At 44.2% G+C, this 21,687-nt stretch overlaps 3 protein-coding genes across 7 annotated transcripts; 1 reads left to right on the top strand and 2 right to left on the bottom strand.

Moving 5' to 3' along the window:
* Positions 1-1,741: 1,741 nt before the first annotated feature.
* Positions 1,742-5,774, bottom strand: MITD1 (microtubule interacting and trafficking domain containing 1). Of its 2 annotated transcripts, none has more exons than XM_065677674.1 (7): positions 5,476-5,774; positions 5,184-5,285; positions 4,917-5,053; positions 4,748-4,834; positions 3,945-4,060; positions 3,554-3,614; positions 1,742-3,466 (listed from the first exon to the last, which is right to left on the bottom strand). In XM_065677674.1, the coding sequence occupies exons 1-7, from the start codon at positions 5,627-5,629 to the stop codon at positions 3,371-3,373; spliced, it is 753 nt and encodes a 250-aa protein (XP_065533746.1). In that variant the 5' UTR covers positions 5,630-5,774; the 3' UTR covers positions 1,742-3,370. The 2 variants fall into 2 exon arrangements, with proteins under 2 accessions (XP_065533746.1, XP_065533747.1); XM_065677675.1 differs by having other exon boundaries at positions 5,486-5,566.
* MRPL30 (mitochondrial ribosomal protein L30) lies at positions 5,624-8,184 on the top strand. Its single transcript, XM_065677676.1, has 5 exons — positions 5,624-5,867; positions 6,096-6,176; positions 6,713-6,859; positions 7,692-7,765; positions 7,852-8,184. The coding sequence occupies exons 1-5, from the start codon at positions 5,817-5,819 to the stop codon at positions 7,982-7,984; spliced, it is 486 nt and encodes a 161-aa protein (XP_065533748.1). The 5' UTR covers positions 5,624-5,816; the 3' UTR covers positions 7,985-8,184.
* Positions 8,185-11,273: 3,089 nt separating this feature from the next.
* On the bottom strand, positions 11,274-21,078 carry LOC136012685 (lysozyme g-like). 4 transcript variants are annotated; one of them, XM_065675754.1, is made up of 6 exons: positions 20,403-21,078; positions 19,511-19,600; positions 18,293-18,489; positions 17,903-18,038; positions 11,998-12,202; positions 11,274-11,918 (listed from the first exon to the last, which is right to left on the bottom strand). In XM_065675754.1, the coding sequence occupies exons 1-5, from the start codon at positions 20,629-20,631 to the stop codon at positions 12,009-12,011; spliced, it is 846 nt and encodes a 281-aa protein (XP_065531826.1). In that variant the 5' UTR covers positions 20,632-21,078; the 3' UTR covers positions 11,274-11,918; positions 11,998-12,008. The 4 variants fall into 4 exon arrangements, with proteins under 4 accessions (XP_065531826.1, XP_065531825.1, XP_065531827.1 ...); XM_065675753.1 differs by having other exon boundaries at positions 11,274-12,202; XM_065675755.1 differs by lacking the exon at positions 11,274-11,918 and having other exon boundaries at positions 11,985-12,224.
* Between the last annotated feature and the right edge of the window lie 609 nt (positions 21,079-21,687).

The following is a 21,687-nucleotide window of genomic DNA, read 5'->3' on the forward strand; positions in this document are numbered from 1 at the left end:
TAGGAGAGAACACAGAGCAGCAGAGGCAGATAGGAACTCCACCCAGTTGAAGCAGTTGAAGAGTTTATGTACTTCCAAGTTACACAATTTCTTCGTCACCCAACTGCTGGATAAGCAGGATAACAGCAGCGACTGCAATTCTTCAAATGAGGATTTAGGCAGATTAGGAAGCCCTAGGCAGTATATCCTTTTATGAATACTTCCCTCCTTTGTTAAAGAAATGGTGCTGACCAGATGAGCCTGCTAGCTGCAAATATTTCTTCACGAGTCAAATACTTAACAAGTGAGGTCTGTGGAGGCATCTGAGGTGTTACTGTGTTACTTCCAGACTGTCACCTTTGGAAGATGGCTCGTTGACCAGCACCCAGTAGGAGGAAATTCCGTGTCAGAAGCGACTTACCTTTGGTTAAGGAGAGCAGTCACTGGGGGTGGATCCAGCTCTCGGCTAGGACTGACAGCCACACCATGTGACTGAACAATGCTCTGCTGACTCCAGCAGGGAAGGTGGTTTAAGCTCATCTGCACAGATGGTGGCATGAGGGACAGCCCTGAAGCACGATCCAAGTGATGACCTGATCACATGAGTGGCAGCGTAGAACATAGCCTGGAGAGTCAGTAAAATTATTGAAGAACTGTACTATTAGATTTCCCAGACAATTTATTTTTTTCTCCACTCATCGATGCCAATTACCTCCTCATACATGGTGTTCCTACTGACAGTGAAAGGAACTATTCAGTGATAAAGGACTTATAGGTAAAAATTGCAGTGCAGCACCAACTGGTATATCACTGAAGGCTTACTTGTATGTATGGACAGATATTGCATGTCCATTGGATCTCAAGGAAATCTGTAGTCTTAGTGGATTACAGTCTGATCAAAAAAAGGAAAAAGTTCTAGATTTGAAAGGGCAAGAGAGGGAAGAAAATGTTTGCCTTTTGTGGTATTTGGGGAGGACCACATCAAAGGGGATTCCTACTAGAACAGAGAGACATACTGCATTACACGATTACAGAATCATAGAATCACAGAATGGTTTAGGTTGGAAGGAACACTAAAACCCACCTAGTTCCAACCCCCTTGACACAGGCAGAGACACTTTCCACCAGACCAGGTTGCTCAAAGCCCCACCCAGCCTGGCCCTGAACACTGCCAGGGATGGGGCAGCCACAACTTCTTCTGGGCAACCTGTGCCAGTGTCTCACCACCCTCACAGTGAAGAATGTCTTCCTTACTTCTGACCTAAATCTCCCATCTGTCAGTTTAAAGCCATTCCCCCTTGACCTGTCACTACATGCCCTTGTAAAAAGTCACTCTTCAGCTTTCTCATTGGCCCCCTTTAGGCACTGGAAGGCTGCTTTAACATCCTGCTGGAGCCTTCTCTTTTCCAGGCTGAAAAAGCCCAGCTCCTTCGCCTGTCTACACAGGAGAGGTGTTCCAGTGCAGATGCCAGAAGTATAAATATTTTCATTTCCAAATAAGTACTAAACTTTATAGTTGATCTACAATATTTAAGGTATTTAAGGTGGCGTTTCACTTTGCCCCTGTACATCTCAAATTGCTGGGCTATCTTAAAAGATACAAAGCTTCACATTTGGAAAGCTTAGTGTATTCACAGCAAATACTCTCCAAAACATGGCTGGTCTTTAAGGATTACCTACCTTCCTTTAATTACCTATGTAATTATATATAAATATATGCAAATAAATAGTTCAGAGAAGAATTCAAACAGGTGACTGTAACTAAAAATAGTAAAAAATAACCTTTATTCCCATTAAATATAGGCATATATTATACACAACTGAATAAAATTGACAACAGTGACTAGAAACCTAGTACCACAGCAGCAAGCCAGAGAGCTCTGATGGAATGTTTGAGGGGTAGGTAGACTGGTAGCGTACAGCTTCTGTGGCATGTATGTTATTCTTTTTTTATATGTTACTTTGAAAAGCAGACATTATTATATAAAAGGATAAGACAGACCACTGCCAAACTGTGACCCACAGAACAAGGCAAAGACCAGCTCTGATTCTTCTTGATAGCTGTGGAATAGACTTGTGTTAGAGGCAAGAGTAAAGGAATAGCAGCTTTAGATAACAGAAGGTGAAATAAGAATAAAGCAAGTGTAAAAATAAAAAGATAACAGAATACAGCAGCCATTAGAAAAAATAAACAGAGGAGAGAGAAGTTCTAGCAATGAACATGCTAGAATACAGAGGCATACTGTATTACAAGATGCAGAAAGTATAAGGCACCTGTCAGTTCTGAAGCAGAAAAGATTTTGGTGGGAACTGCACTGCCTGTTCCTCATGTCAGAATATATGTCTTTGCCAGATACTTGCTGAAAATGATCAAGAACTCTTGTATAAAAAAAAGCAGCAGCAGCTCAGTATACCTTATGGTTTCCAAAGGATGATAGAAATACAAGGAAATACTTTCATTTTTTTTTCCTATTAGCATAATCCTTAAAATCATTATTAGCAATATTAGCAAGAAAACTTAAGGGTATCCAGCTTCTGGAAGAATTAAAAAAAATCAATTATTACTTTTTTAAAGGACTATCTTAGTAGCAGGGAAGTAGCTTACTGCAGCTGAGACTGACACGACCAGCTGGAAGGACATTAAACTTGCAAGTCAGGGAAAAAGACTGGGAGAGGATCATACACCCTTTCCACACCTAGTGTGCAAAGGATGGAAATCAAGTATATGACCATGCATCACAGAATAAAAGAACACACAGGAGTGACAAGGAAAAGAATACACCTGCTTGCATACTTTTCAGTCCAAAATCAGGCAGAGGCACATAAGAAAGCCCCAAAATGCCCATATACTGAATACTACAGTGTTTGTATGCAAGGAGCTTGGAAAATGGAATGTTAGATTTGGGGTTGCTGGTAAAGTCTCAAATCAGATATTACAGGATTGACCAAATCATAGCAGAACAGTAGTCATGACTAGAATACAGAAATCAAAGGAAATAAATAAGGCTGCTAATAAAAGAGGACATGTGGCAGCCCAGCTTCAAATGTTTATGAGGTGTTCAATTAAAGATATTAAAACCCAAATTTGCTCAAGACAGTAAAGATGCCTTTGACAGGCACTATTGAGGGTCTGTTATGAAATCAAGATCAAATTTAGACATGGCTTATATTAATTAAGATTATGGGAGAAGCACAGTGAAGGAATTGTACAGCTGTGTTTTCTCAGGCTGAAAAATCTCAAATATTCTTAAAACTATAGATCATAAAAGCTGTGGTGGACTAAGTACTTAGAAGAGTTCCTACTGAGGGTGGAGAGCTGGAATCAAGCAGCATCTTCCAACCTTACATTTCTATGCTTGTAAAAACACTCATTAAAAGAAGTCGTATCTGATCACATTTTCTTTGTATGTTTAGTATGAAAGACATCCACTGTTGTTTCATGACAAGGTCGCAAGTCAAAATCACAGTATCCAATGCTGAAACGACCCTGTGGAAATTAACAGAATGGACACGGTGAACATAGAATGAGCTCTTCTACAGTATAAGTTAATTAATGAGATCAAAGCATTCTTACCTGTGGCCTCTTAAAATAATCAAGTCCCCTTCCAATCTTAATCATCCATCCATTGTTGAATCTGTTTTAAAAATTCACAAATTTGAATACCATGAGTATGTTGAATAAAAAAAGTTATATCCACATGATGCTCACTCTCCTTGTTCCGATCACAATTGTTTCCTAGTATCACCAATACCTGTATAAACCATGGAAAGGACTGTTATGTATAAAGAGAAATGTACTATTATGTTCACAGGTAGAACATGTGAAACTATCGAGGGCTGATTTTGTCCAGTGAGGGCCACTGCCTTCCACTCTTTTAACCATAGCTGTAGTTAGAAATTGTCTCAAAAGTTAGGATTAAGCAGTTCAAATAACTCGCATTCACTGATTCTTTTATATCACCCACCTAATTTCTCGATCATGGATTGAAGATGAAAATGCAATATTCAGCGTTACTCCATAATTCCTCAATGATTGTTGTATTTCATCCAAGCCAGTTATCTGCTGACTCTTCCCACTACCCTGTTAAAAGTAAAAATGACACGTTGTTGGGGGGTTTTTTAACCATAAATTCTACTTCTGGTCACCTTTTCCTAAACTCACCAAGAGTTTTTTAGTAATAACTTAAACCAAAAAAAAATAACTTGGATGAAGGCAGATTTGCAGTTTCAAAGGCAGGATAAAAAGCAGAAACGGATTATAGGTACACTTGCTAAGACATGTGGAGGAGAAGCTCATTCTCAGACCTTTGAAACTAGATATGAATTACTATTTGAGCCAGAATAAATACAGTGATAGTTTGCGAGGTTTTAGCTCATCGAAGCCTCTAAACTGACAACTATATACAACTAGCTGTTGGAAGAGAAAAAAGCCCGTATCTCAAGAGATGCTTTAGTTTTGATGACCTTTTCCACAAGAAAGCTTTCAATATCTTTCCCATTTAAGATTCTGCTTACCAAGAATGTCAGTTGTAAGAAAACTCTAAATTTATAAAATTACTTATGTTCAATTATCACATTTTTATTTTTCTCTTAATCTGTGTTTTCTGCTGAAGGCATCGGAGCCTCAGTCTAACAAGTACTCGGAAGTGATAAAAAAATCTGTATTTAAAAATAAGTATTTAATATACATATGTATTTATATGTGTGTATATTTGCATGTGTTACCACCTGGGTATTGGGAAATAGAAACCAGAACTTACACACTTACTTCATCGTAGGAAGTGAGGAGGTGGATCGTTTTCACTTTGCACGGCCCCTTAACCAGCATCTCGCAGAACCGCAGGAAGTTATACAACTGCAAAAGTTTTATTTAATTTAGTAACTTGGGATTTTTTCAGTAGTTACATCCTCATCAGTTACACCGAGTGTGTACTTGCCTGATGCACGCTCCGAATGTATGGGTCCTCCACCCAAACTTCGGAAACAATCTCAGACAGGTACTCTTGGAAAACTTTTTCATAGCTGAAACCCGTTGCATTTTCCTCTATCCTGATCTGCTTATGGTATTTGCCATCTGAAAGGAAAAGAACTCCCTTTTTTTCAGAGAGGATCAGGACGTAGTTCCCGCGTTAACTACCTCACCCATAAAACGTTTACATAGCAACACGTATTCAAATGTTTACAGGTACACGGCAGCTCCATACCTTGTTTCTCTTTCTCGATGTGCTTCTTAATGTCCTCAGCTCTGGTCATGTACTCGGATATTTTCTGCCGGTATCGGTGCTTTTTTGCCTCATCTTTCGTGCCTGTCAATCAAAAGCACAATCAAAAGTTCTTTCCTTCCCCATGAGGCGACGACGGTTCAGGGCCGGCTCTCCGCACCAGAGAGGCCTCGTTTCTCCCCCAAACCACCCCCCTCCCAGAACCGGGGGGTGTTTAACAACTAACCGCCTCAACGGCTGTGGCAAACGGCCGCCAGACCTCCCCGCCCGGTACCTTTCACCACCTGCAGCAGCAGGTCGATGCCCTCCTGGTAACACACTAGCGACTCTTGGAACCGAGACGCTACGTCCAGCTCTACCGCCCGCTTCACCGTCTCCACGCCGGCCCGCTCCAGCACGGCAGTGCTATCGCCCCCCGTCCGCGACATGGGCGCCGCGGGGGGGGACCGGGACGGCGCGGCCACCCGTCCCGCGGCACCACCTCAGCCTCCGCCGGGCAAACAGAAACCATAAGCGGCAGCAGAGGGGAGGGGGAAGTGTTCCCTGTTGTCGTTCCGCCAGCGCGGAACTGAAGTGCCGTGGAGCGGGCGGCCGGGCGGAAGGCAGCGCACCGAAATGGCGGCCGCGGCGGGCAGGGGCGGCCTGGGGCCCGCAGGCGCTTGGAAGGTAGTAGTTTGGGCTGGGGTTTGTTTGGTTCTTGCCTCCTCTAGACGGGAGAGCGGCAGCTGGAAAGTCCGAGGAGCCGGTGTGGGCACTCTCTGCTCTTCAGCCACCTAGAAGTGTAGTAAGGACGGGACGTGTGCTCAGCCGGGTCGAGTTTGAGTGACCGTGTAACCTTTTAGCAAACACGAAATAAGGAAAGCGCAGACAAGTTTTGTCCTGTTCTCTTTACAGATGCTGGGGAAGAGGATGGAGGCGGTGACACCGGCAGCGTGGGTTCGTTGTCTCTTTACCAGGTCGAGAATTCCAGACTCGGTATGTGCTTAAGTATTTGAGAGACTGAAAAGTGGGCATTAGCCTGCTTAATTTGTGTTTTCTGTGGTATGATAGATTTCCAGAGGCTGTGGGATAAGAGGGTTTGTGCTGGGGCGATTGAAGAACTGGCTGAAGGCAGAGCCCAGAGGGTTGCAGTGAATGGGGTTGGTGAACCGGCCCCCAGCCACATTCCTCAGGGTTCAATTCTAGGGCCAGTTCTGTCCAATGTTTTTGTCAAGGATGTGAATGCAGGAGTTGAATGCACCATTAGCAAGTTTGTCTCTGATATCAAAGTGGGAGGTGCAGTTGACTCTTGAGGGATAAGAGGCCTTGCAGAGGGATCTAGATAGACTGGAGCACTGGGCAGTCATCAGTGGCATGGAATTTAATGAGTTGAAATGTAGGATTCTGCACCTAGGAGAGTGACACCGGGCACTTGATGTTATAAAAGCTAAATATGAGGTCACTTGTTGGTACTTTGACCTTTTGAGAAGAAAGGTAGTTTTAAACATGGTTTTGTGAACTTCTGATTCTAGGTATTTCAGCCACGACCTGGAGATCATGAGAAGTATGGAGGTGACCCTGAGCAGCCCCACAAGATCCACGTTGTTACTAGAATTAAAAGTGTAATTGGTCGCCCTTATTGGGAAAAGAAGATAATACATGATCTTGGATTGGATAAAGTATGACTGTTGTACTTTATACTTATTGTGTGTATCAGAAATGTAGAAATAGGCTAGAATTAAGGTGGTATTTTTCTTAAATTTTTGTCAATTTTGCAGTCATAAAATGTGGATTGGTTTGCAATGGCTATAACGGTAATCGAGAAATGTGTTTGAGAGCCCAGAGGAATGTTAATGGAAAAGAGCCTTTTTTCTCTGGAATTCAGAGAATCACTGTTTGCTATTGCGCTGCATGCCTAAGGTGAACTTTACCTTGAGACTTCTGCTAAAATGATTAAAAGTAGATTTCTAAATACTTGGAATTCAGTTTTCTCTAGGTCATATTACTCAAATATTACAGGTACATGAATAAGACTTGTATGTTAATGAAAAGCCTTCCAAATCCAAGACTCTTAGGGAGCTTATGTCAAAGATGTGTTTATCCAGATTTTTTAGACTAACTGCACATTGTGCAAAGATTTGTCTAGTCAGTGTTACATTACAGAAAAAGCATGCTTGATCAGTTTAAGATCTAACTGAAGCAGTCGTACTCCTGAACTCCTGTATTTACATTACTTTTACTGTAAATACTTCTAATGTAAATACATTACTGTATTTACAATACTTTTAACAGTTGAAAGAAATTTCAATATATGAAGATGAATTTATCATTTTACTGTAATAGAGTTTGATCAAGTTTTTATTTCATATTTATGTTCTTGATGCATGACGTTTTTTACTTACTATATTTGCAAGTGTGGTCTGTAATTCTACTGTCAGTATGAGAAGTTGAGTGATCAGAGATTTGTGGTTTGGCAATGCATTTGTAAAACCCATTCTATCCTTTATACAGGCGCATCAGCCGATACTGCACAAAAATATCCCTTCTGTGAATTCCAAACTGAAAGTTGTTAAACATCTGATAAGGTTTGTTAACTATTTGCTTAATTTAGAGCATTTAATGTAACTATTCTAGTCATAGAACTTCACTAAGCAAACTCTTTTGCCTGTAGAATACAGCCCCTGAAACTACCTTACGGGTTGCCAACAGAAGAGGAAATGACAGACACCTTTCTTACAAGCAAGGGAGAGCTTGTCATTAAACGGCATCTGAAACCTGTGGAGCAGAAAGCAATTAAGTCATAAGCTGTGCTGGTTGGATTTATGTAAAATAAAGTAGATTATTTAAATCCTGGGTTAAGATTTTGTGTATGAAATGTAAGCTTAATTCTTCCCCTCTGGTATGAATGGTGACGGTGATACTGATGCTTAAAGAAGTGTGTACAAATGTAAAACTCAATTTTGTTATTATTTGCCCCAAATATTAAATGAATGATAGGCCTGTGTCCTTGTGTTTAAATTTTGTGGCTAAATGTGTGCAGTTGATGGCTTGCTATTAAAGAACTTTGTAAATAAAGTCAGAGAAGTAAGTAGAATATATCTAACTAATGATGGTAAGGGTATTTAGAGCTAACAGTAGCAGGTTTACAATGATGGTGCGTGACTTTGGTGCACAAAGGAAGAAACTGGAATTGAAAAGCTCACTGCTTAGCAGTTACATGAGAACTGACTGGCTATCCACCAAGACTGTCATTTGATTGACACAGGCTTTTCATAGAATTATAGAGTGGATGGGGTCGGAAAGGACCTTAAAGATCACCTGGTTCCAATCTCCTGCCACAATCAGGGACACCTTCCACTAGACCAGGCTGCTCAAAGCTCTATCCAGCCTTTTGGGTTGCTTGTTCCTTAGCAAACAGTCTGTCATCTTTCTGTCTCTGTAGCTTAAAAATACCTGAACTGAATGAAGGAGTGATTCATATCATGGTAACTGGTATAATTTGTTTTTCAGGGAATGTGCTGTCTCATTTTATATGTATTTCTTGATCCTAACTGTTTAATAATAATAGCCTAAGAGTTGCAGTCTGTGTATAAGTTGATGCTTTTCCTGTTCTAAAATTGCAGACATTAGAAACCTGGAGGTCCTGAAGCACACATCTTCAGTGCAAGTTAGTAATGATGGGCTGCAAGCTTATGACACCTTTTACTGAAGGATCTTGAGTATTACTCTTCATATTTTTGTTTACAGTTTTGAGAATTGTGGCCAAAGTTAGGAAGCTGCTGCTGTATCAAATGATAAAACAGTGTTTGTTGCAGTGAGCGTAAATGCCACAGTATGAGCCTCTCCCACCCTACACACGCTGTAGAGAAGTTAATGACTATGTTATGAGAAGATTAGAAGGATACAGTCACTGAAAGTGAATATTTATCCTTTCTGCATGCTCCCAGAGAAGAGTAAACAGCAGTAGGAGTTCAAAGGAACAGACATCAGTAGAGGGACATAAAAGCTGGAGACACTGTGCAGAAGAGAAAGGAGGATAGGGTATAGTAGTAGTGCTGAGAAAATTGGTGGTTCAGTGATTCCTACAGGCAGGCTGAAGGCAGAAATGCGCAACTGAGCTGAAAAGCCTCAATTTCTCAACAAGCTACGGGCTGTAGTTGGAAGGACACAGAAAATATTGGTGTCAGTCTGATGTACACAGAATAGCAAGGAACAAATTAAGCAGATAAAAAGATGTTGTCTTCCTGCCTTCCTGAACCTGCATAGCATCTTGTGCTGCGGTGTGTTATAACTGCAGTCTCTGTGTGATGTTGATCCCTGTGTGATGGTGTTCCTACAGGGAGGTACTTGTTACAAGCTGAAATTGTGAGTGCAGTGCATCCAAAGTACAGGGCATGCTTAAAAAAGATGACACAAGTACTAGGGCCCAGAAAATTACTTAAATGGGTCTTGTTGCTGAGGGATAGCAAATATAAGACTTGCACCAGGATTGCTGGCGCAGAGCACTAAAGCCAGGATGGCTCAGCCTTACCAGGCACGTTCAGGATTTGTCTGAGGCACTGCAGCCTGATGAATCTCCCAACAGAGGGAGTGCTGCCAGTTCTGTCACACGCAGTATGTGTGTGACTATCAATCTATTCTATTCATTACACTATACAGGTGCTACAAAAGTACTGCTGTGTAAACCAAAGAGAATGTGTTAACGAACGAGCTTGCTTGGTACTGTGCCCAACTTGGAAAGTGTGTGGTAAACTACCTAAGTTAGAGCACAGCTAGTAACTGTTTCCCAAGTGCAGAGAAGAGAATGCTTTAGATAGTACCTGTTATTTCTGATGAAGATTTAACTACAAGAGGTGTTTACAACTATCGTTGACAAGTTGGCAGTTTTAATGAAAAATAAAATTGTATTTTCTTGAAATATTTATGTGTTAGTGTGGGAGTTTCTTAAATGGTGTTTCCTCCAAGGTCACAGCTGTCCTATCATCAATCTGCTATCTCAAACCTTCTCTGAATAAGCATACATTCTCTAAAGATTTGCGCTCAGTTCTACAACCTGAACTAGCAGGGTGCACAGACACAGTGTGTGTGTCCACAGCCTTTCATTAATGGAGCACTGTAAATGTTTCATGTAAATCTTGACAAAGCACAGGTAAGAGATGCAGCCTTTCTGTGCAGGGAGCAAACAGGCTGACTTAGGATGATAGCAAAATTCAGGTTGGAAGGTACCTCGCACGGCTCCACACAGCTCTAGTCCAACCTCCTGCTCAATGCAGGGCCAGCGCTGAGGTCACAGCATCATAGAATATAGAATGGTTAGGGTTAGAAAGGTTGCTCAGGACTTTGTCCACCAAGGTCTTGAAAACCTATGAGGACAGGGACAGCTCAACCTCTCTGGACAGTCTGCTCTGCTGCCTGGCTGTCCTCATGGGGAAATGTTACAGGCAGAATACAGTCTTGTATGCAGTCCGAATGTCTCTTCTTTCAGCTTATGCCTGTTATCACTTCTCTTCCCATCTTGCGCTACTGGGAGAAGCCATCCTGGCTCTATTCTCCTCAATTATCACTCACAGGTAGGTGCTGTGGTGCTGCTGTTAAATCCAGCTGTCCCTTCTCATCGGGTGATTGCTCCAGCCCCAGCCATCTTGGTGGCTCTCTACTGAGTTATCTACTTAATTGGTCTCTCCTGTGTTAGGGGGCCCAAAACTGGACACTACTCTAGATGTGGTCTAACAAGTGCTTAGCAGAGGTGTGTAATCCCTTCTCTTGGTCAAGCTGTGCTGTCCATGCAGCCTATGGTACCCTTTGCTGCTTGGGCACACAGCTTGCTCATATTGAGCTTGCTTCTTGGGTAGGAACCATTTGCCATGTCTACCTGCTGTAGTATTTAAAGTATATTCAAACAAATCCTGGTGCAACATGTGGTAGCAATGTGGAAATGGGCTGGTTTAAGAATAAATTTCTATTTCTGAGCTATTGCTCTGTTGCAGGTTCACTTACTTACTGCTTCAGATCTGGTAGTTAGTACTGTAGTGTAAGTAGATAAATGCCAATAATAGTATCAGGATATTTTTAATCACAGGTAAAAATGCTGGCTATAAAACATGCACCATATTTGAAACAAATAAACAAAACCCCCTCTTTCTTCTCTAGGGAGCTCCCCTGGACCTCTGCCCCGGTTCTTCCACTTCTCCTTGACCTTCTTCTCCTTTCTTCTTTCTTCTGTACTTCTTATCCATGGGGAAGTAAAATGCAAGCCTTAGGGGGCTGGAGCTGTTACAAAATTGGATCCCAATGCACAGAGCAAACGGTTAAGGGTTGTACGGGTAAGCACACAACTTGGCAAACAAGTGAGGCATGAATGTAGGCATGAATAATGAAGAAAGATCCCCCACTAGCCAGGGCCCTGTGGTGCATAAGGGGTAATTAACCTGACTATATGTAGCTGCAGCCTACAGGCCCCTGCGCTTAGTTAAAAAAAGAGAAAAAGCTTTTTGAAACAAGATTTTTTATCTAAAGTATAAAATAGAAGCAATTAATTCCTTCCTTCCCAAGAGAGCACTGGGAAGCAAGCAGCTGTTTCACAGTGCAAAAGCAGCTTGCTTATGTCCTGACACTCACTAGGGTCCTTCCCCAGTGCAGGGAGCTGACAGCAGGGTCAGCTTTGTTCTGGCCAAAGAGTTGGCTGAAATGTTCAGGGATTGCCTTTCAGTGAGGCCCTGCTGCTCTTCTGTCTTTCTGCTGCAGAAGAAGAATGCATTTTGTGTTTATAGGAAGGTGGATCATACCTGCATTAGAACAAATGCATTTCTGTGCTCACCCCAGCCATCCTTAAGCACTGTCCCAGTGTGTGACTCTTGAAAGATAACACCAGCCATCAGTCACAGCTGAATCAACACGCTTTCTGTTGCCAGATTTTGTAATCTTGACTTGGTGTTCTTCCGTGCCTTCCAAATCTGTTTCTGCAATCTTCTGTCTCTGCTTGCATAGCCAATGGAGAAAGGTACCTCCAAAAGTCGGGTTTTCTGTTCCAAAAGAAAACAATATCTGATAGAGTCAGAAGAAATCTACACTACTTCCTGGCTCCAACTTGCTTGTCCATAGCTACCATCAACAAGAAAAATCAAAAGAGAAACATCCTTCAATTACATCCATTACAGTTTATCTGACTCGCAGTTTGTTTGACTTGCCATTTATCTGCATTTTTCCATTGTCTAAGCATGCTGCTGCAGAAGGCAAACAAGCAAACAGCAACTGAGAGGAGCAATGCTAACCTCATCCCAGCAGCTAATGGAAAACAGACTTTGGTACAGTGAATCATTTACAAGAACATTAGGCAAACATCACAGAGCTGACACATCTGCTGCAGGATGACTTCCTCCATCCCACCGTGCTTCCTGGAGACAAATGGGCTTTTTCTCTGCTGGCAGCATTTTGGAGCAGCTGGCTCAGTGCATTTCCCACATGCCACTGGTATTACAGGAAACAAGAATGCTTGACAACTTGCTGCGCATTCTCCCAGGCACAACAGGGTTTCTGCTATACAGCACAAACACTATCACGATTTTAAAAATTAAATACCTTTTAATTTAATTAAAACCCTGTTCTTATCAGTGTGGACCTAGGGTGAGCCTTGCCTGAAAACAACTGTCCCCTTTCAGCTGTTGGAAGCAACAACATGCTGACGATGGGAAAGTGGGGACCTGCACTTTTGGCTGTAATAAAGTTTTTGCAGGTGAAGACCCAGCAACAATAACATGACACTGCTGAGAATCTGGATATGCAGAGACTATGCCAGGTCCCTATTGTTATCCCTGCTTGTACAGCAATGACAAAGGTGTAGGCACAAATCCACATTATCAGGCAACATGGATCAAAGCTACTGTAGCTCATCAGCAAGTAAGGAAAGTAGCCACTGGATGGCAAACCTCTATGTCAGTGCTAATCTATCCTGACATGCTTCTTCCCGGTGGTAAATTCTGCGAGGGTGAAATGCTGTGTCACTCTTCCATCAGCTCTTTCACATTCTAAGCTGGGGAATCCTGTGCCATTGTGTTGAAAGATTCTATTCTGTAAGGTTTTCCTGCGCTGTTAATACCTCCCATCGAGAGCCAGCTGCCAAAAGTCACATCAGCCCATGCACGGAGCTCCTCATATTCGTAATTACGTGTGACTTTAAAGAGCGTTGAAACAGAGGGAAGTACATCTGGCAGGAAGGAAAATAGAACAGGGGTGGCTCATACAGAAATGACATAAAAAAAAAAAAAAAACAAGGAGAAAATTCAAAATACCACTGAAGAAGATTCACAAACCAGTCATCTCCAAGTGGCCCGTGCTACCGTTCCCTTATTGCTGGGGAGAATCGGAAAGGAGGTACTAGTTTGCTTCTTCTACATCACATCAATTGACGCAGGCAGGTGTACCTGCTGTGTTCTAGATCCTACACAGAAATTCTTGCTTAATCATATATGCATGCATGGAGTCTACATGCCCAGGGAATTGTTTTCCCCAACAAACCTGTATTCAGAGTACTAGGGGAGAATGGCATGTCTGCATGGTGGGACAACCTGTGCGACATCAAGCAGGCTGCAGCTCGCAGGCTTCAGCAAAAGCTCCAGAGCTGCTGTTGGCTTGGGTCTGTAGGGACAGAGAACCTACTGTGACTTTTGTCAGTGCTCTTTGCAGCATCTCTTACTTGTCCCTTCACTCGCTTGCCATGGAGGAGGCAATATGCAAGCCACACAGCACCGCGGTCTCTCCTGCTGTGTCAGGGGTACAGGCAGTTTTAAGGTTTTGGGCAGCCTCAAAACTGTCCCTAATCATGGTTTGTGTCCTGGATTTGTCTTGTTCTCACTGTTAGTTGAGGTATTCAGCAACCTCCAATTCAGATCCAGCTCATCTTACTTTTTATTCATTTTTCAGAAAGGCTGCAGAAAGCCTGTCATAGTGCAGTTCTGCCATTGATCAGAGATGATCTTTAAGGTCCCTTCCAACCCAAACCATACTGTGGTTCTGTGATTCTAGGATCACTTTTTACACTGAAATAAGAAAAAACAGGCCATGTACATCCAGCATGGAAGTAAATAGTTTCAAGGAAGGCAATTAAATAAACTGAGGCAATTAAATAAACTGAGGCAATTAAATAAACTGAGGCAAGCATTAGATTGAACAGTCCCCAGCAAAAAGGAGCAGACCCAAACCAAAGGAGCCTGCCAAGCATCCTGGATGCTGTTCAAAAGTACCATGTTAGAAGTCCACACTAGAAGATGTCACAACTCAAGAAGAAAAAATGTTGCCCCCTCATAGGATGAGCCTAGTATTTTGGGGTGCAGTCCTAAGTGTGCCTAAGGCAACCACAGAGAAACTCTGCCCTGGAAGCAGGTTGCTGGCTAGGAAATCGCGGCCCACTTTTCCAATGAGTAACAAAGCAGAACAAGCTCAGTTATTCAGCACTGCATTACTGTGGTGGCATTGCCCTTTGTTTTCTGCATCTTTTGGAGAGACATGGATGTGTGGCTCAAACTGATCTAACTCCAGCGTTCAGAGTCAGTCATCAGATCAATCTGCTCAGCCATGTAGTTACAGCTCTGGCCCATGGGGACTTGTTCTTGGCAGTGGTTTCCTACTGCTTCACTTACTGCTGAAACAGGTTTTCTAATTGCTCCCCTTGCCTGGTGTCTATGACAGTCAGTCGTAGAAGCTCCAGACTTTAGACAGATCCCTGCCTGAGCAGTGGAGGGACTGGCCCATACCACCTGCAGCTTATGAAGTTGATGCCAGAGGAAGCTTCCCACCTCACATTTGCTGGTTATTGTAGGAAGCACATTTAAACACATTTCCCAGTACTGACTGTGGTTGTAAAACCAAAGCGCAGGACCCAGAGAAGATTTTTCTCCCCTGACTGGAATTTGCTGTCTTTTTGATTTCCTGATTGCTGACTCTGACACAGCAATGTTAGCCTGTAAGAGTCCTTAAAGAACACCAACTGCATTTCTCCGCTCTACAGCAGCAGAGCATGCAGCTATTTTCACATGTTGGTCACTCCCAGTGAATGTTGCTTCCTTACCCTGAAAGTTCTTTGAAGTACCCAACACAGGGGTCCACAAGACACATTGCTTCTGTATCAGCAATGGTGACAGCCAGCAGAAAAGTGTCCCAACACTTCCAAAATCCTTATTCAAAAGGCTAAACATGAACATCCTTATTCCCTGTTCACAGGTTTGGAGGCAGTGGCCAGGCTTGGCCTGCCTCGCACCCTGGTAGCCAGTCCAGCTCTTCTCATCCACCCCTGGGTGTCTGCAGCACCATTTCCCTCTCCCTGTTCTCAAATTGAGTTTTAGACCCATTGCAAGAGTAATGAGTTGGGTTATCATTCAAGTTGCAGGTTGCTGAGCACTGGGTCCCATGGGAAGAGAAAGTATTTGGATTCAACATTTATCTTTATTTTCTCTCTTATTCTCAGTATTATTCTCAGTAAACCTTTAATTTCCACCCAGATCCATCCACATTGAAGAACACTTTCAAACAGAGCTTACAAACCCAGAGCTAATTCACTTCACATTAGAAGTCTGGATTCCTGACAGAGGGACAAACACTGAAACACTTTTAAACTTGAAGGAAACCCAGCATAAAGATGCAAAAGCTAAAGCAGGAAAGGTTTTGGGTTTTTTTTACCAACACTCTTGATACAGCCCCTGGGCTTGGGTACGTACAGGTCTGGCTCCCGCTCAGAGGGCTGCTGACTAATGGAAAGCTGTTTTGCCGTGCCTGCTAAGGCTCTTGGAGTACTTCCCATACAGCCTCTCCTGCGTGAGGCTGCTTTTCACCATGAAGAAGTCTCCAGCCCCACCATGGTTGTGGGCTCCAGGGCTCGGGAGACTAACAGAAGCATGTTCAGCATTGTCCTGCACAAGGCTGGCCGCAGGAACGGACAGCTAGTGCAGAGACCAAAGCCTTGGCGAGAAGTCTCTTCATTGCCCTGCAGCCAGCACAATCAAGGGGAAGGATGAGTTTAACTCCGGGGCTCCATCCCCACATTGGTCGGGGAGAGGGAAGGAGGTGGATAAAGGAGATGGGCGAACACAGACAATGCACAGGGAGAGCTGCTTGTGTGCCCATGCTTGGGGGATGCACAAACAGCTCTGGGTTCAGCTTCAAATGGGAAGAGGCAGCTTCCTCACCCAACACCTAAACGTTGTTGGACTGTCCCTGTCTGCCTTTCAAAAGCCCTGAGCTTGTGGTGTCTTGTCCCAGCAGGTCCCCTGGAAGGCAGTGCTGAGCCGTTGCCACCAGCATTAGTCCTGCCAGGGGACCTGAGGAGCTGCTCTGGGCGCTACGATCACTACTGGGCTTAGTCTATGTGGAGGAGAGGCTCGGTGGTGGTGTGGGTTTATGAGCTAGAACCCATGTCTCTTAAAGTACTGGGCTCGCCTAATCACACTGTTGACGTAGTAGCTGTCTCTGTCACAGGGGTCATCCTCGTAGACCTGGAAGTTGCCCATTTTTGCACGGTAGGTGCAGATTCCCCCTAGAAAGAGTTAATAAATTGTTGTTACAGGCTTGTAAGTAAGAAACAAAGATTTAAAGGTAAAAATTCCTAGCGAAAAGGACCATGCATCTCACCAAGCCAACACAACTGCTTGGGAAATCGCTCATAGAATCATAGAACAGTTAGGGTTGGAAAGGACCTCAAGATCATCTAGTTCCAACCCCCCCTGCCATGGGCAGGGACACCTCACACTAAACCATCCCACCCAAGGCTCTGTCCAGCCTGGCCTTGAACACCACCAGGGATGGAGCACTCACAGCCCCCCTGGGCAACCGATTCCAGTGCCTCACCACCCTAACAGGAAAGAACTTCCTCCTTATATCCAATCTAAACTTCCTCTGTTTAAGTTTTAACCCGTTATCCCTTGTCCTGTCACTACAGTCCCTAATGAAGAGTCCCTCCCCAGCATCCCTATAGGCCCCCTTCATTCTGCATTATGGTTGAAAAGTGACTGATTTTGTAAAATCCGTATTTCTATAGTGAAGGAACCCATGACTCCCTCCAAATGAAAGTGGGAACGGCATGGTGGTCCTAGAAAAGGGTGTAATCAAAAAAGGTAGTGGCAGAACAAGGATGGCAGAGTAGGAAATAGCTCAGGGTGAACAAACCAGTACACAGATAACATGGACTGCAAGCAAACCTGGGTCCCAAGCTTCCTTCACACAATTTAACAGCATGCCACAATCAATATGCTACATTGCGATACCTCAATTTCTGCCTTCCCCGGTGGCTTTTGTTTGGCTGCTTTCCACCTTATTTGTCCACCTGGCAGCTATTTCACTTGTGGGATGAACAGAGAAGAGGAAAATTCAGCTCCAAGGCTGGGCTTGTTTCATGCTGCTTTCTACTACAGCAAAGCTGCCGAGGAGCTTAGTGCCCCACTACAGTCTCTCTTCTGTGGGCAGAAACATGGAGACCCCGCAGACAGCGCTTTGAGCTGGGAGGCTGCATCTGTATTCAGACCTCTTGCTGGTCTGTTGCTTTGGGATTGCCTCTTTTCAACTAGAAAACTCCAGTTTGGTGTGCGGTTTTTTGTTTGTTTGCCTGTTTGTTTTGGCAAGAGATGCTGTAAAATCTGCTAGAGTGATGCTCTTTTTCCCTTAAAAGTGATGCCAGCAGATGCACAGCACTCCCATCACTCAGTGTATCCCTTTCTAGTACATAGCCCGCCACATACCTCTTAGCTGCCGGTCCCAGCTCCAGGTAGGATGTCTTGCCCGTACTTCATTAATTGAAAGAACCAGGATAGTTGAGCACTGATTTATATGTTCTTCACTATCCCACAGTCCAAAAGGCTGTTGATGCCCACCAAGCTAGAAAAGTCAAGCAAGAAAATGGGTTTTCCTCTGAACACTACAGCTCTATCATCTGCCCTGTCTTCTTTGTACACCCAGGCTGTGACTCATTGAAATGACTTTACTCAGGGCAACACTTACGCACAACCTTTGATGTACAAGGAACAAATTTAAGTGCTGTCTTGAGCACAGAACAGTCATTTACTAAGGTAAGGCCCTGGGATAAATGCTACGTTGCTGTTCTGTTACTCATACTCATCATCCTCATGTACCTGCATCAAGCCGTACTTGTGCCGTTCCTGGTCCCAGCCGTTGTCCAGGAGCAGGCCGACACGGCTTTCCTGAGAGATGATGCCAGCGATGAGCGCCGGCTCCAAGCACAGGTTTCTGGCTACCCTCTTAATCGGGATCTCGTATTTCCTCAGGCGTATGATGTCTGCCTCGGCAGAGCTCCGTACCAGGGCAAGTCCTGTGGGTTAGGAAAGGGCAGGCTCACACACCCTCCTGTCCAAAACCCCCGCTTCACCTTTGAGTGATGTTTCAAAGGAGTAACTCAAGCTCTGAAGTAAACACAGCTACATCAAGTTGGGCAGTGGCGCTTGAGGAACAAGCATTGCCTCTGACTGTGGCCAGAGAACTGGTGTCCAAGGATGCTGAGGGGAAGAGGGCAGCTTCTCAGGAGGTGGCACTGCACGTTCATGGGCCACTCCTGCTGCAGCACTGCTGGAAATGTGTCTCTGGAGTCAGAAAAGTGCAATACAAAATGCATTTGAAAAGACTGTGAGGCTGACTGACTGTGCAAACTGCAGTGATGCTGTGTTGTTAGAAAGGTGGGGTTTTCTCAAAGGTAATCTTGGAACAGTTTGGAAACAACCAAGCAGGTTCAGATCCATACTTGGACACCCGCGGTCAGGTGCCTGCCCTGGAGCTGCCTGCATCCGATGTATGCGGCAAAGTCCCTGGAGATCTCAGCAGTATGAACCTGGTGTAGTCAACTTTGTAATGACGGGGCAGTAACACAAGGCAAGAAAGAGGGAAATGGGAAGGAGTTACCAGAAAAGGGTCATCCAGAGGTAAGACAGCTGCGCACGTGGGAGCTTCCTCCTGCAAACTGTGCCCCTGGCTAGCTGAGCTGACATGCCAGCACTCAGGGTCTGGCTCTGCGCATCTTCCCCTTTGGGCAGACAGGCCCTGAGGTTTCATGAAGATGCTAAAGTCCTGGCCAATGCAAAACCATTTTAACTGAAAAGGGGTTGCACCTTTTCCCTTTGCTTAGCAGATGAGGATCCTGACTATGGGACCTGAAGATTGTCCTCCCACTCCCCATCAGGTCTGGGGGCTTCACAACACCTAACATTTTGGGAGAGGAGGTGTTGCTTTCTCTCTTTTGGCTACTTGAGTATCTGCAACACATTTAATTTGGCAGCAGACAAAGCATCTCTCTGTAAGGTACAGACAGGTTGACAAATCAAGCAATGAACGATACCTACCACAATCCGAGGCTCTTACAGCTGTACAGGGAACCAGTGGGGCTTGAAGGGCACTTATATCGCCATAGCAACTGTAACTCATGGATGGAGCTGAAAAATTAAATACAGGTGTTTGAACGCACAAGATCTCAGGGTGATACCATACAGTGTGCTGCAGGTTCATACAGCATGAGGGATTCATCCACATCGCCTTGTGTTGGCCATGCTTGTATGGTTGCCACTGCCCTCCATTACTAACGTTATCAAAGAAAGGTAGAGAACAGAAATTTGTTCTTTTCTAATCGCATAGGTTGAAGTGAATGAATCTAATGAGAATTTAGAGGAACAGGCATCTGCCTTGTTAGGTCCAAAGGCTGATGTGGGAGAGGGGAACCACAGCCTCTGCAGTTATTTCAGAGGGTGCTCCTCATCCAATGCCCAAAAATATCTGGGCCCCCTCAGATGATGGCTGGTGGTACCCGAGCACCCTGGCTGGGAGCATTTTCTATGACCCCCTGTAACTTGGTAAGGAATTAATTCAGGAGAGTGCTTGCCTCAGCCTGGGCAAATTACTCTGCTTCCTCAGTTCCGGAGGAATGAATAGCCTCCATCAAAGAGCTCGCCACATTGGTGAGATCATTTCTGGGCAGGCAGGGATCAGAGAAGGGTAGCTGGTAAAATCACGAGAAGGTATGTCTGTGACTCCCTTCTGGTGTCAGTCCTGTACTCCAGACATGCTGGTCTGGGACGCAAGTGGACAGCGAGCAGCCCCATAGAGCATCCGAGGACCATCAGGCACATGGGGTTTTACAGCGCCCTGCAGAAAGGGGACCTGAGGCCTGACTGCACACCTCCTTCTGCAGTCCCTCTGCAAACAGTTCCTCCCCAAACCCAAACCCAAACCCTGGCTCACCAACAAGGGCCATAATGCCCAGCAAGAGCAGTGTGCGAATCATGGCGATGGCTCTCCTCAGCTGCCCCAGCAGACCTGGAAACACAGTAGTTTGCAGAACATGAATGAATCGGTGCTCATTTTCAACATCCCTGTAGCAAGGCCTGCCAAAAGCTCCCAGACATGTGGAGATAGGTTGGAGAGTGAAGACACACTCTCTGCAGCATGTCGTTCCCCTCACCCCCAGCATGGGATGCAGCCACCAGCTTTGGAAAGTGGTGGTGGGAGGAGAAGGAAGTGATGATCCCTATCTGATCCTTATTTCCTCCTTGTTTGGGGATACAGGCTTCTCCTGCCATTGAGTGTCGCCTCCATCTCATGTGCCATTACACCACCACATTGAGAGGGAAAGGCCATGCCTGGGGAGCTTGGGAGCAGGGAGATCCCTGTCAGCAGCCTGGGCCAGCAGGGATATTTTTAGCCCTTGTCACTTCACACTGCTTGCTCCCATGGCTCCTTCTGAACACCCACAGCCTGTCTTTAGGATGAGCAGGTGAGATACTTCTGCTTTAAATAACTGTTTGAAGTCTAGCATGCTAGAGTGCACACATCTTTAGTCTGTTTGAAAGGCAATGAGATTGTTTGCTTGGCTTTTGGAAAAACATGTTTTCAAAAATGAAGCAATATGACCTTTAATTCTCTGCTAAGGTATGCGAGGCAGCTCCAACATCCAGCTGATGAAATACTACTTAGGTGAGAATGTATGTGAGTCTGTGCTCTGCGATACCAGTGGCAGATAATCACTTTACTAATCAATGCATTCATTGTGCTTGTTAATAGAATTCAAGATTGTCATCAGATAAAAGCTACGAACTACAAAAACATCGACTGCATTTGCCTTGCTGCTGAACACATTTAAACTGAGCAGGGTTTACGGCTTACAAAAAATACGTTCCCAAGAGGGTTTTGAATACAAAACGTGCCGCAAGTCTTGTAGGCAATCATCACACAATGCAGTTAACACTTGAAAACCCCTTTCTAACTTTAATACTAATTTTAATACTAATTTTAACAATACTTTCAATAATAATTTTAGTAAATTTTTTAATAATTATTTTTAATCTCTTTAACCTGTATTTCTACTGCAAACCAGGCTGCATGGGCGCAGAAACACAAATAGTTCAGCAGTGTCATTGGAAATACTCTGTTGTCCTGAGTAAGCTTATTCAGGCCAACAAATGCCCACGGCCAGAGCTGAGTACATGCAGTAGCTCAGTTGGAGCTTTGCCGCTAGCCCTGATTATTC

The sequence above is a fragment of the Lathamus discolor genome, chromosome 4 (genome assembly GCF_037157495.1).
Source record: "Lathamus discolor isolate bLatDis1 chromosome 4, bLatDis1.hap1, whole genome shotgun sequence".
In the NCBI taxonomy this organism is placed as follows: domain Eukaryota; kingdom Metazoa; phylum Chordata; class Aves; order Psittaciformes; family Psittacidae; genus Lathamus; species Lathamus discolor.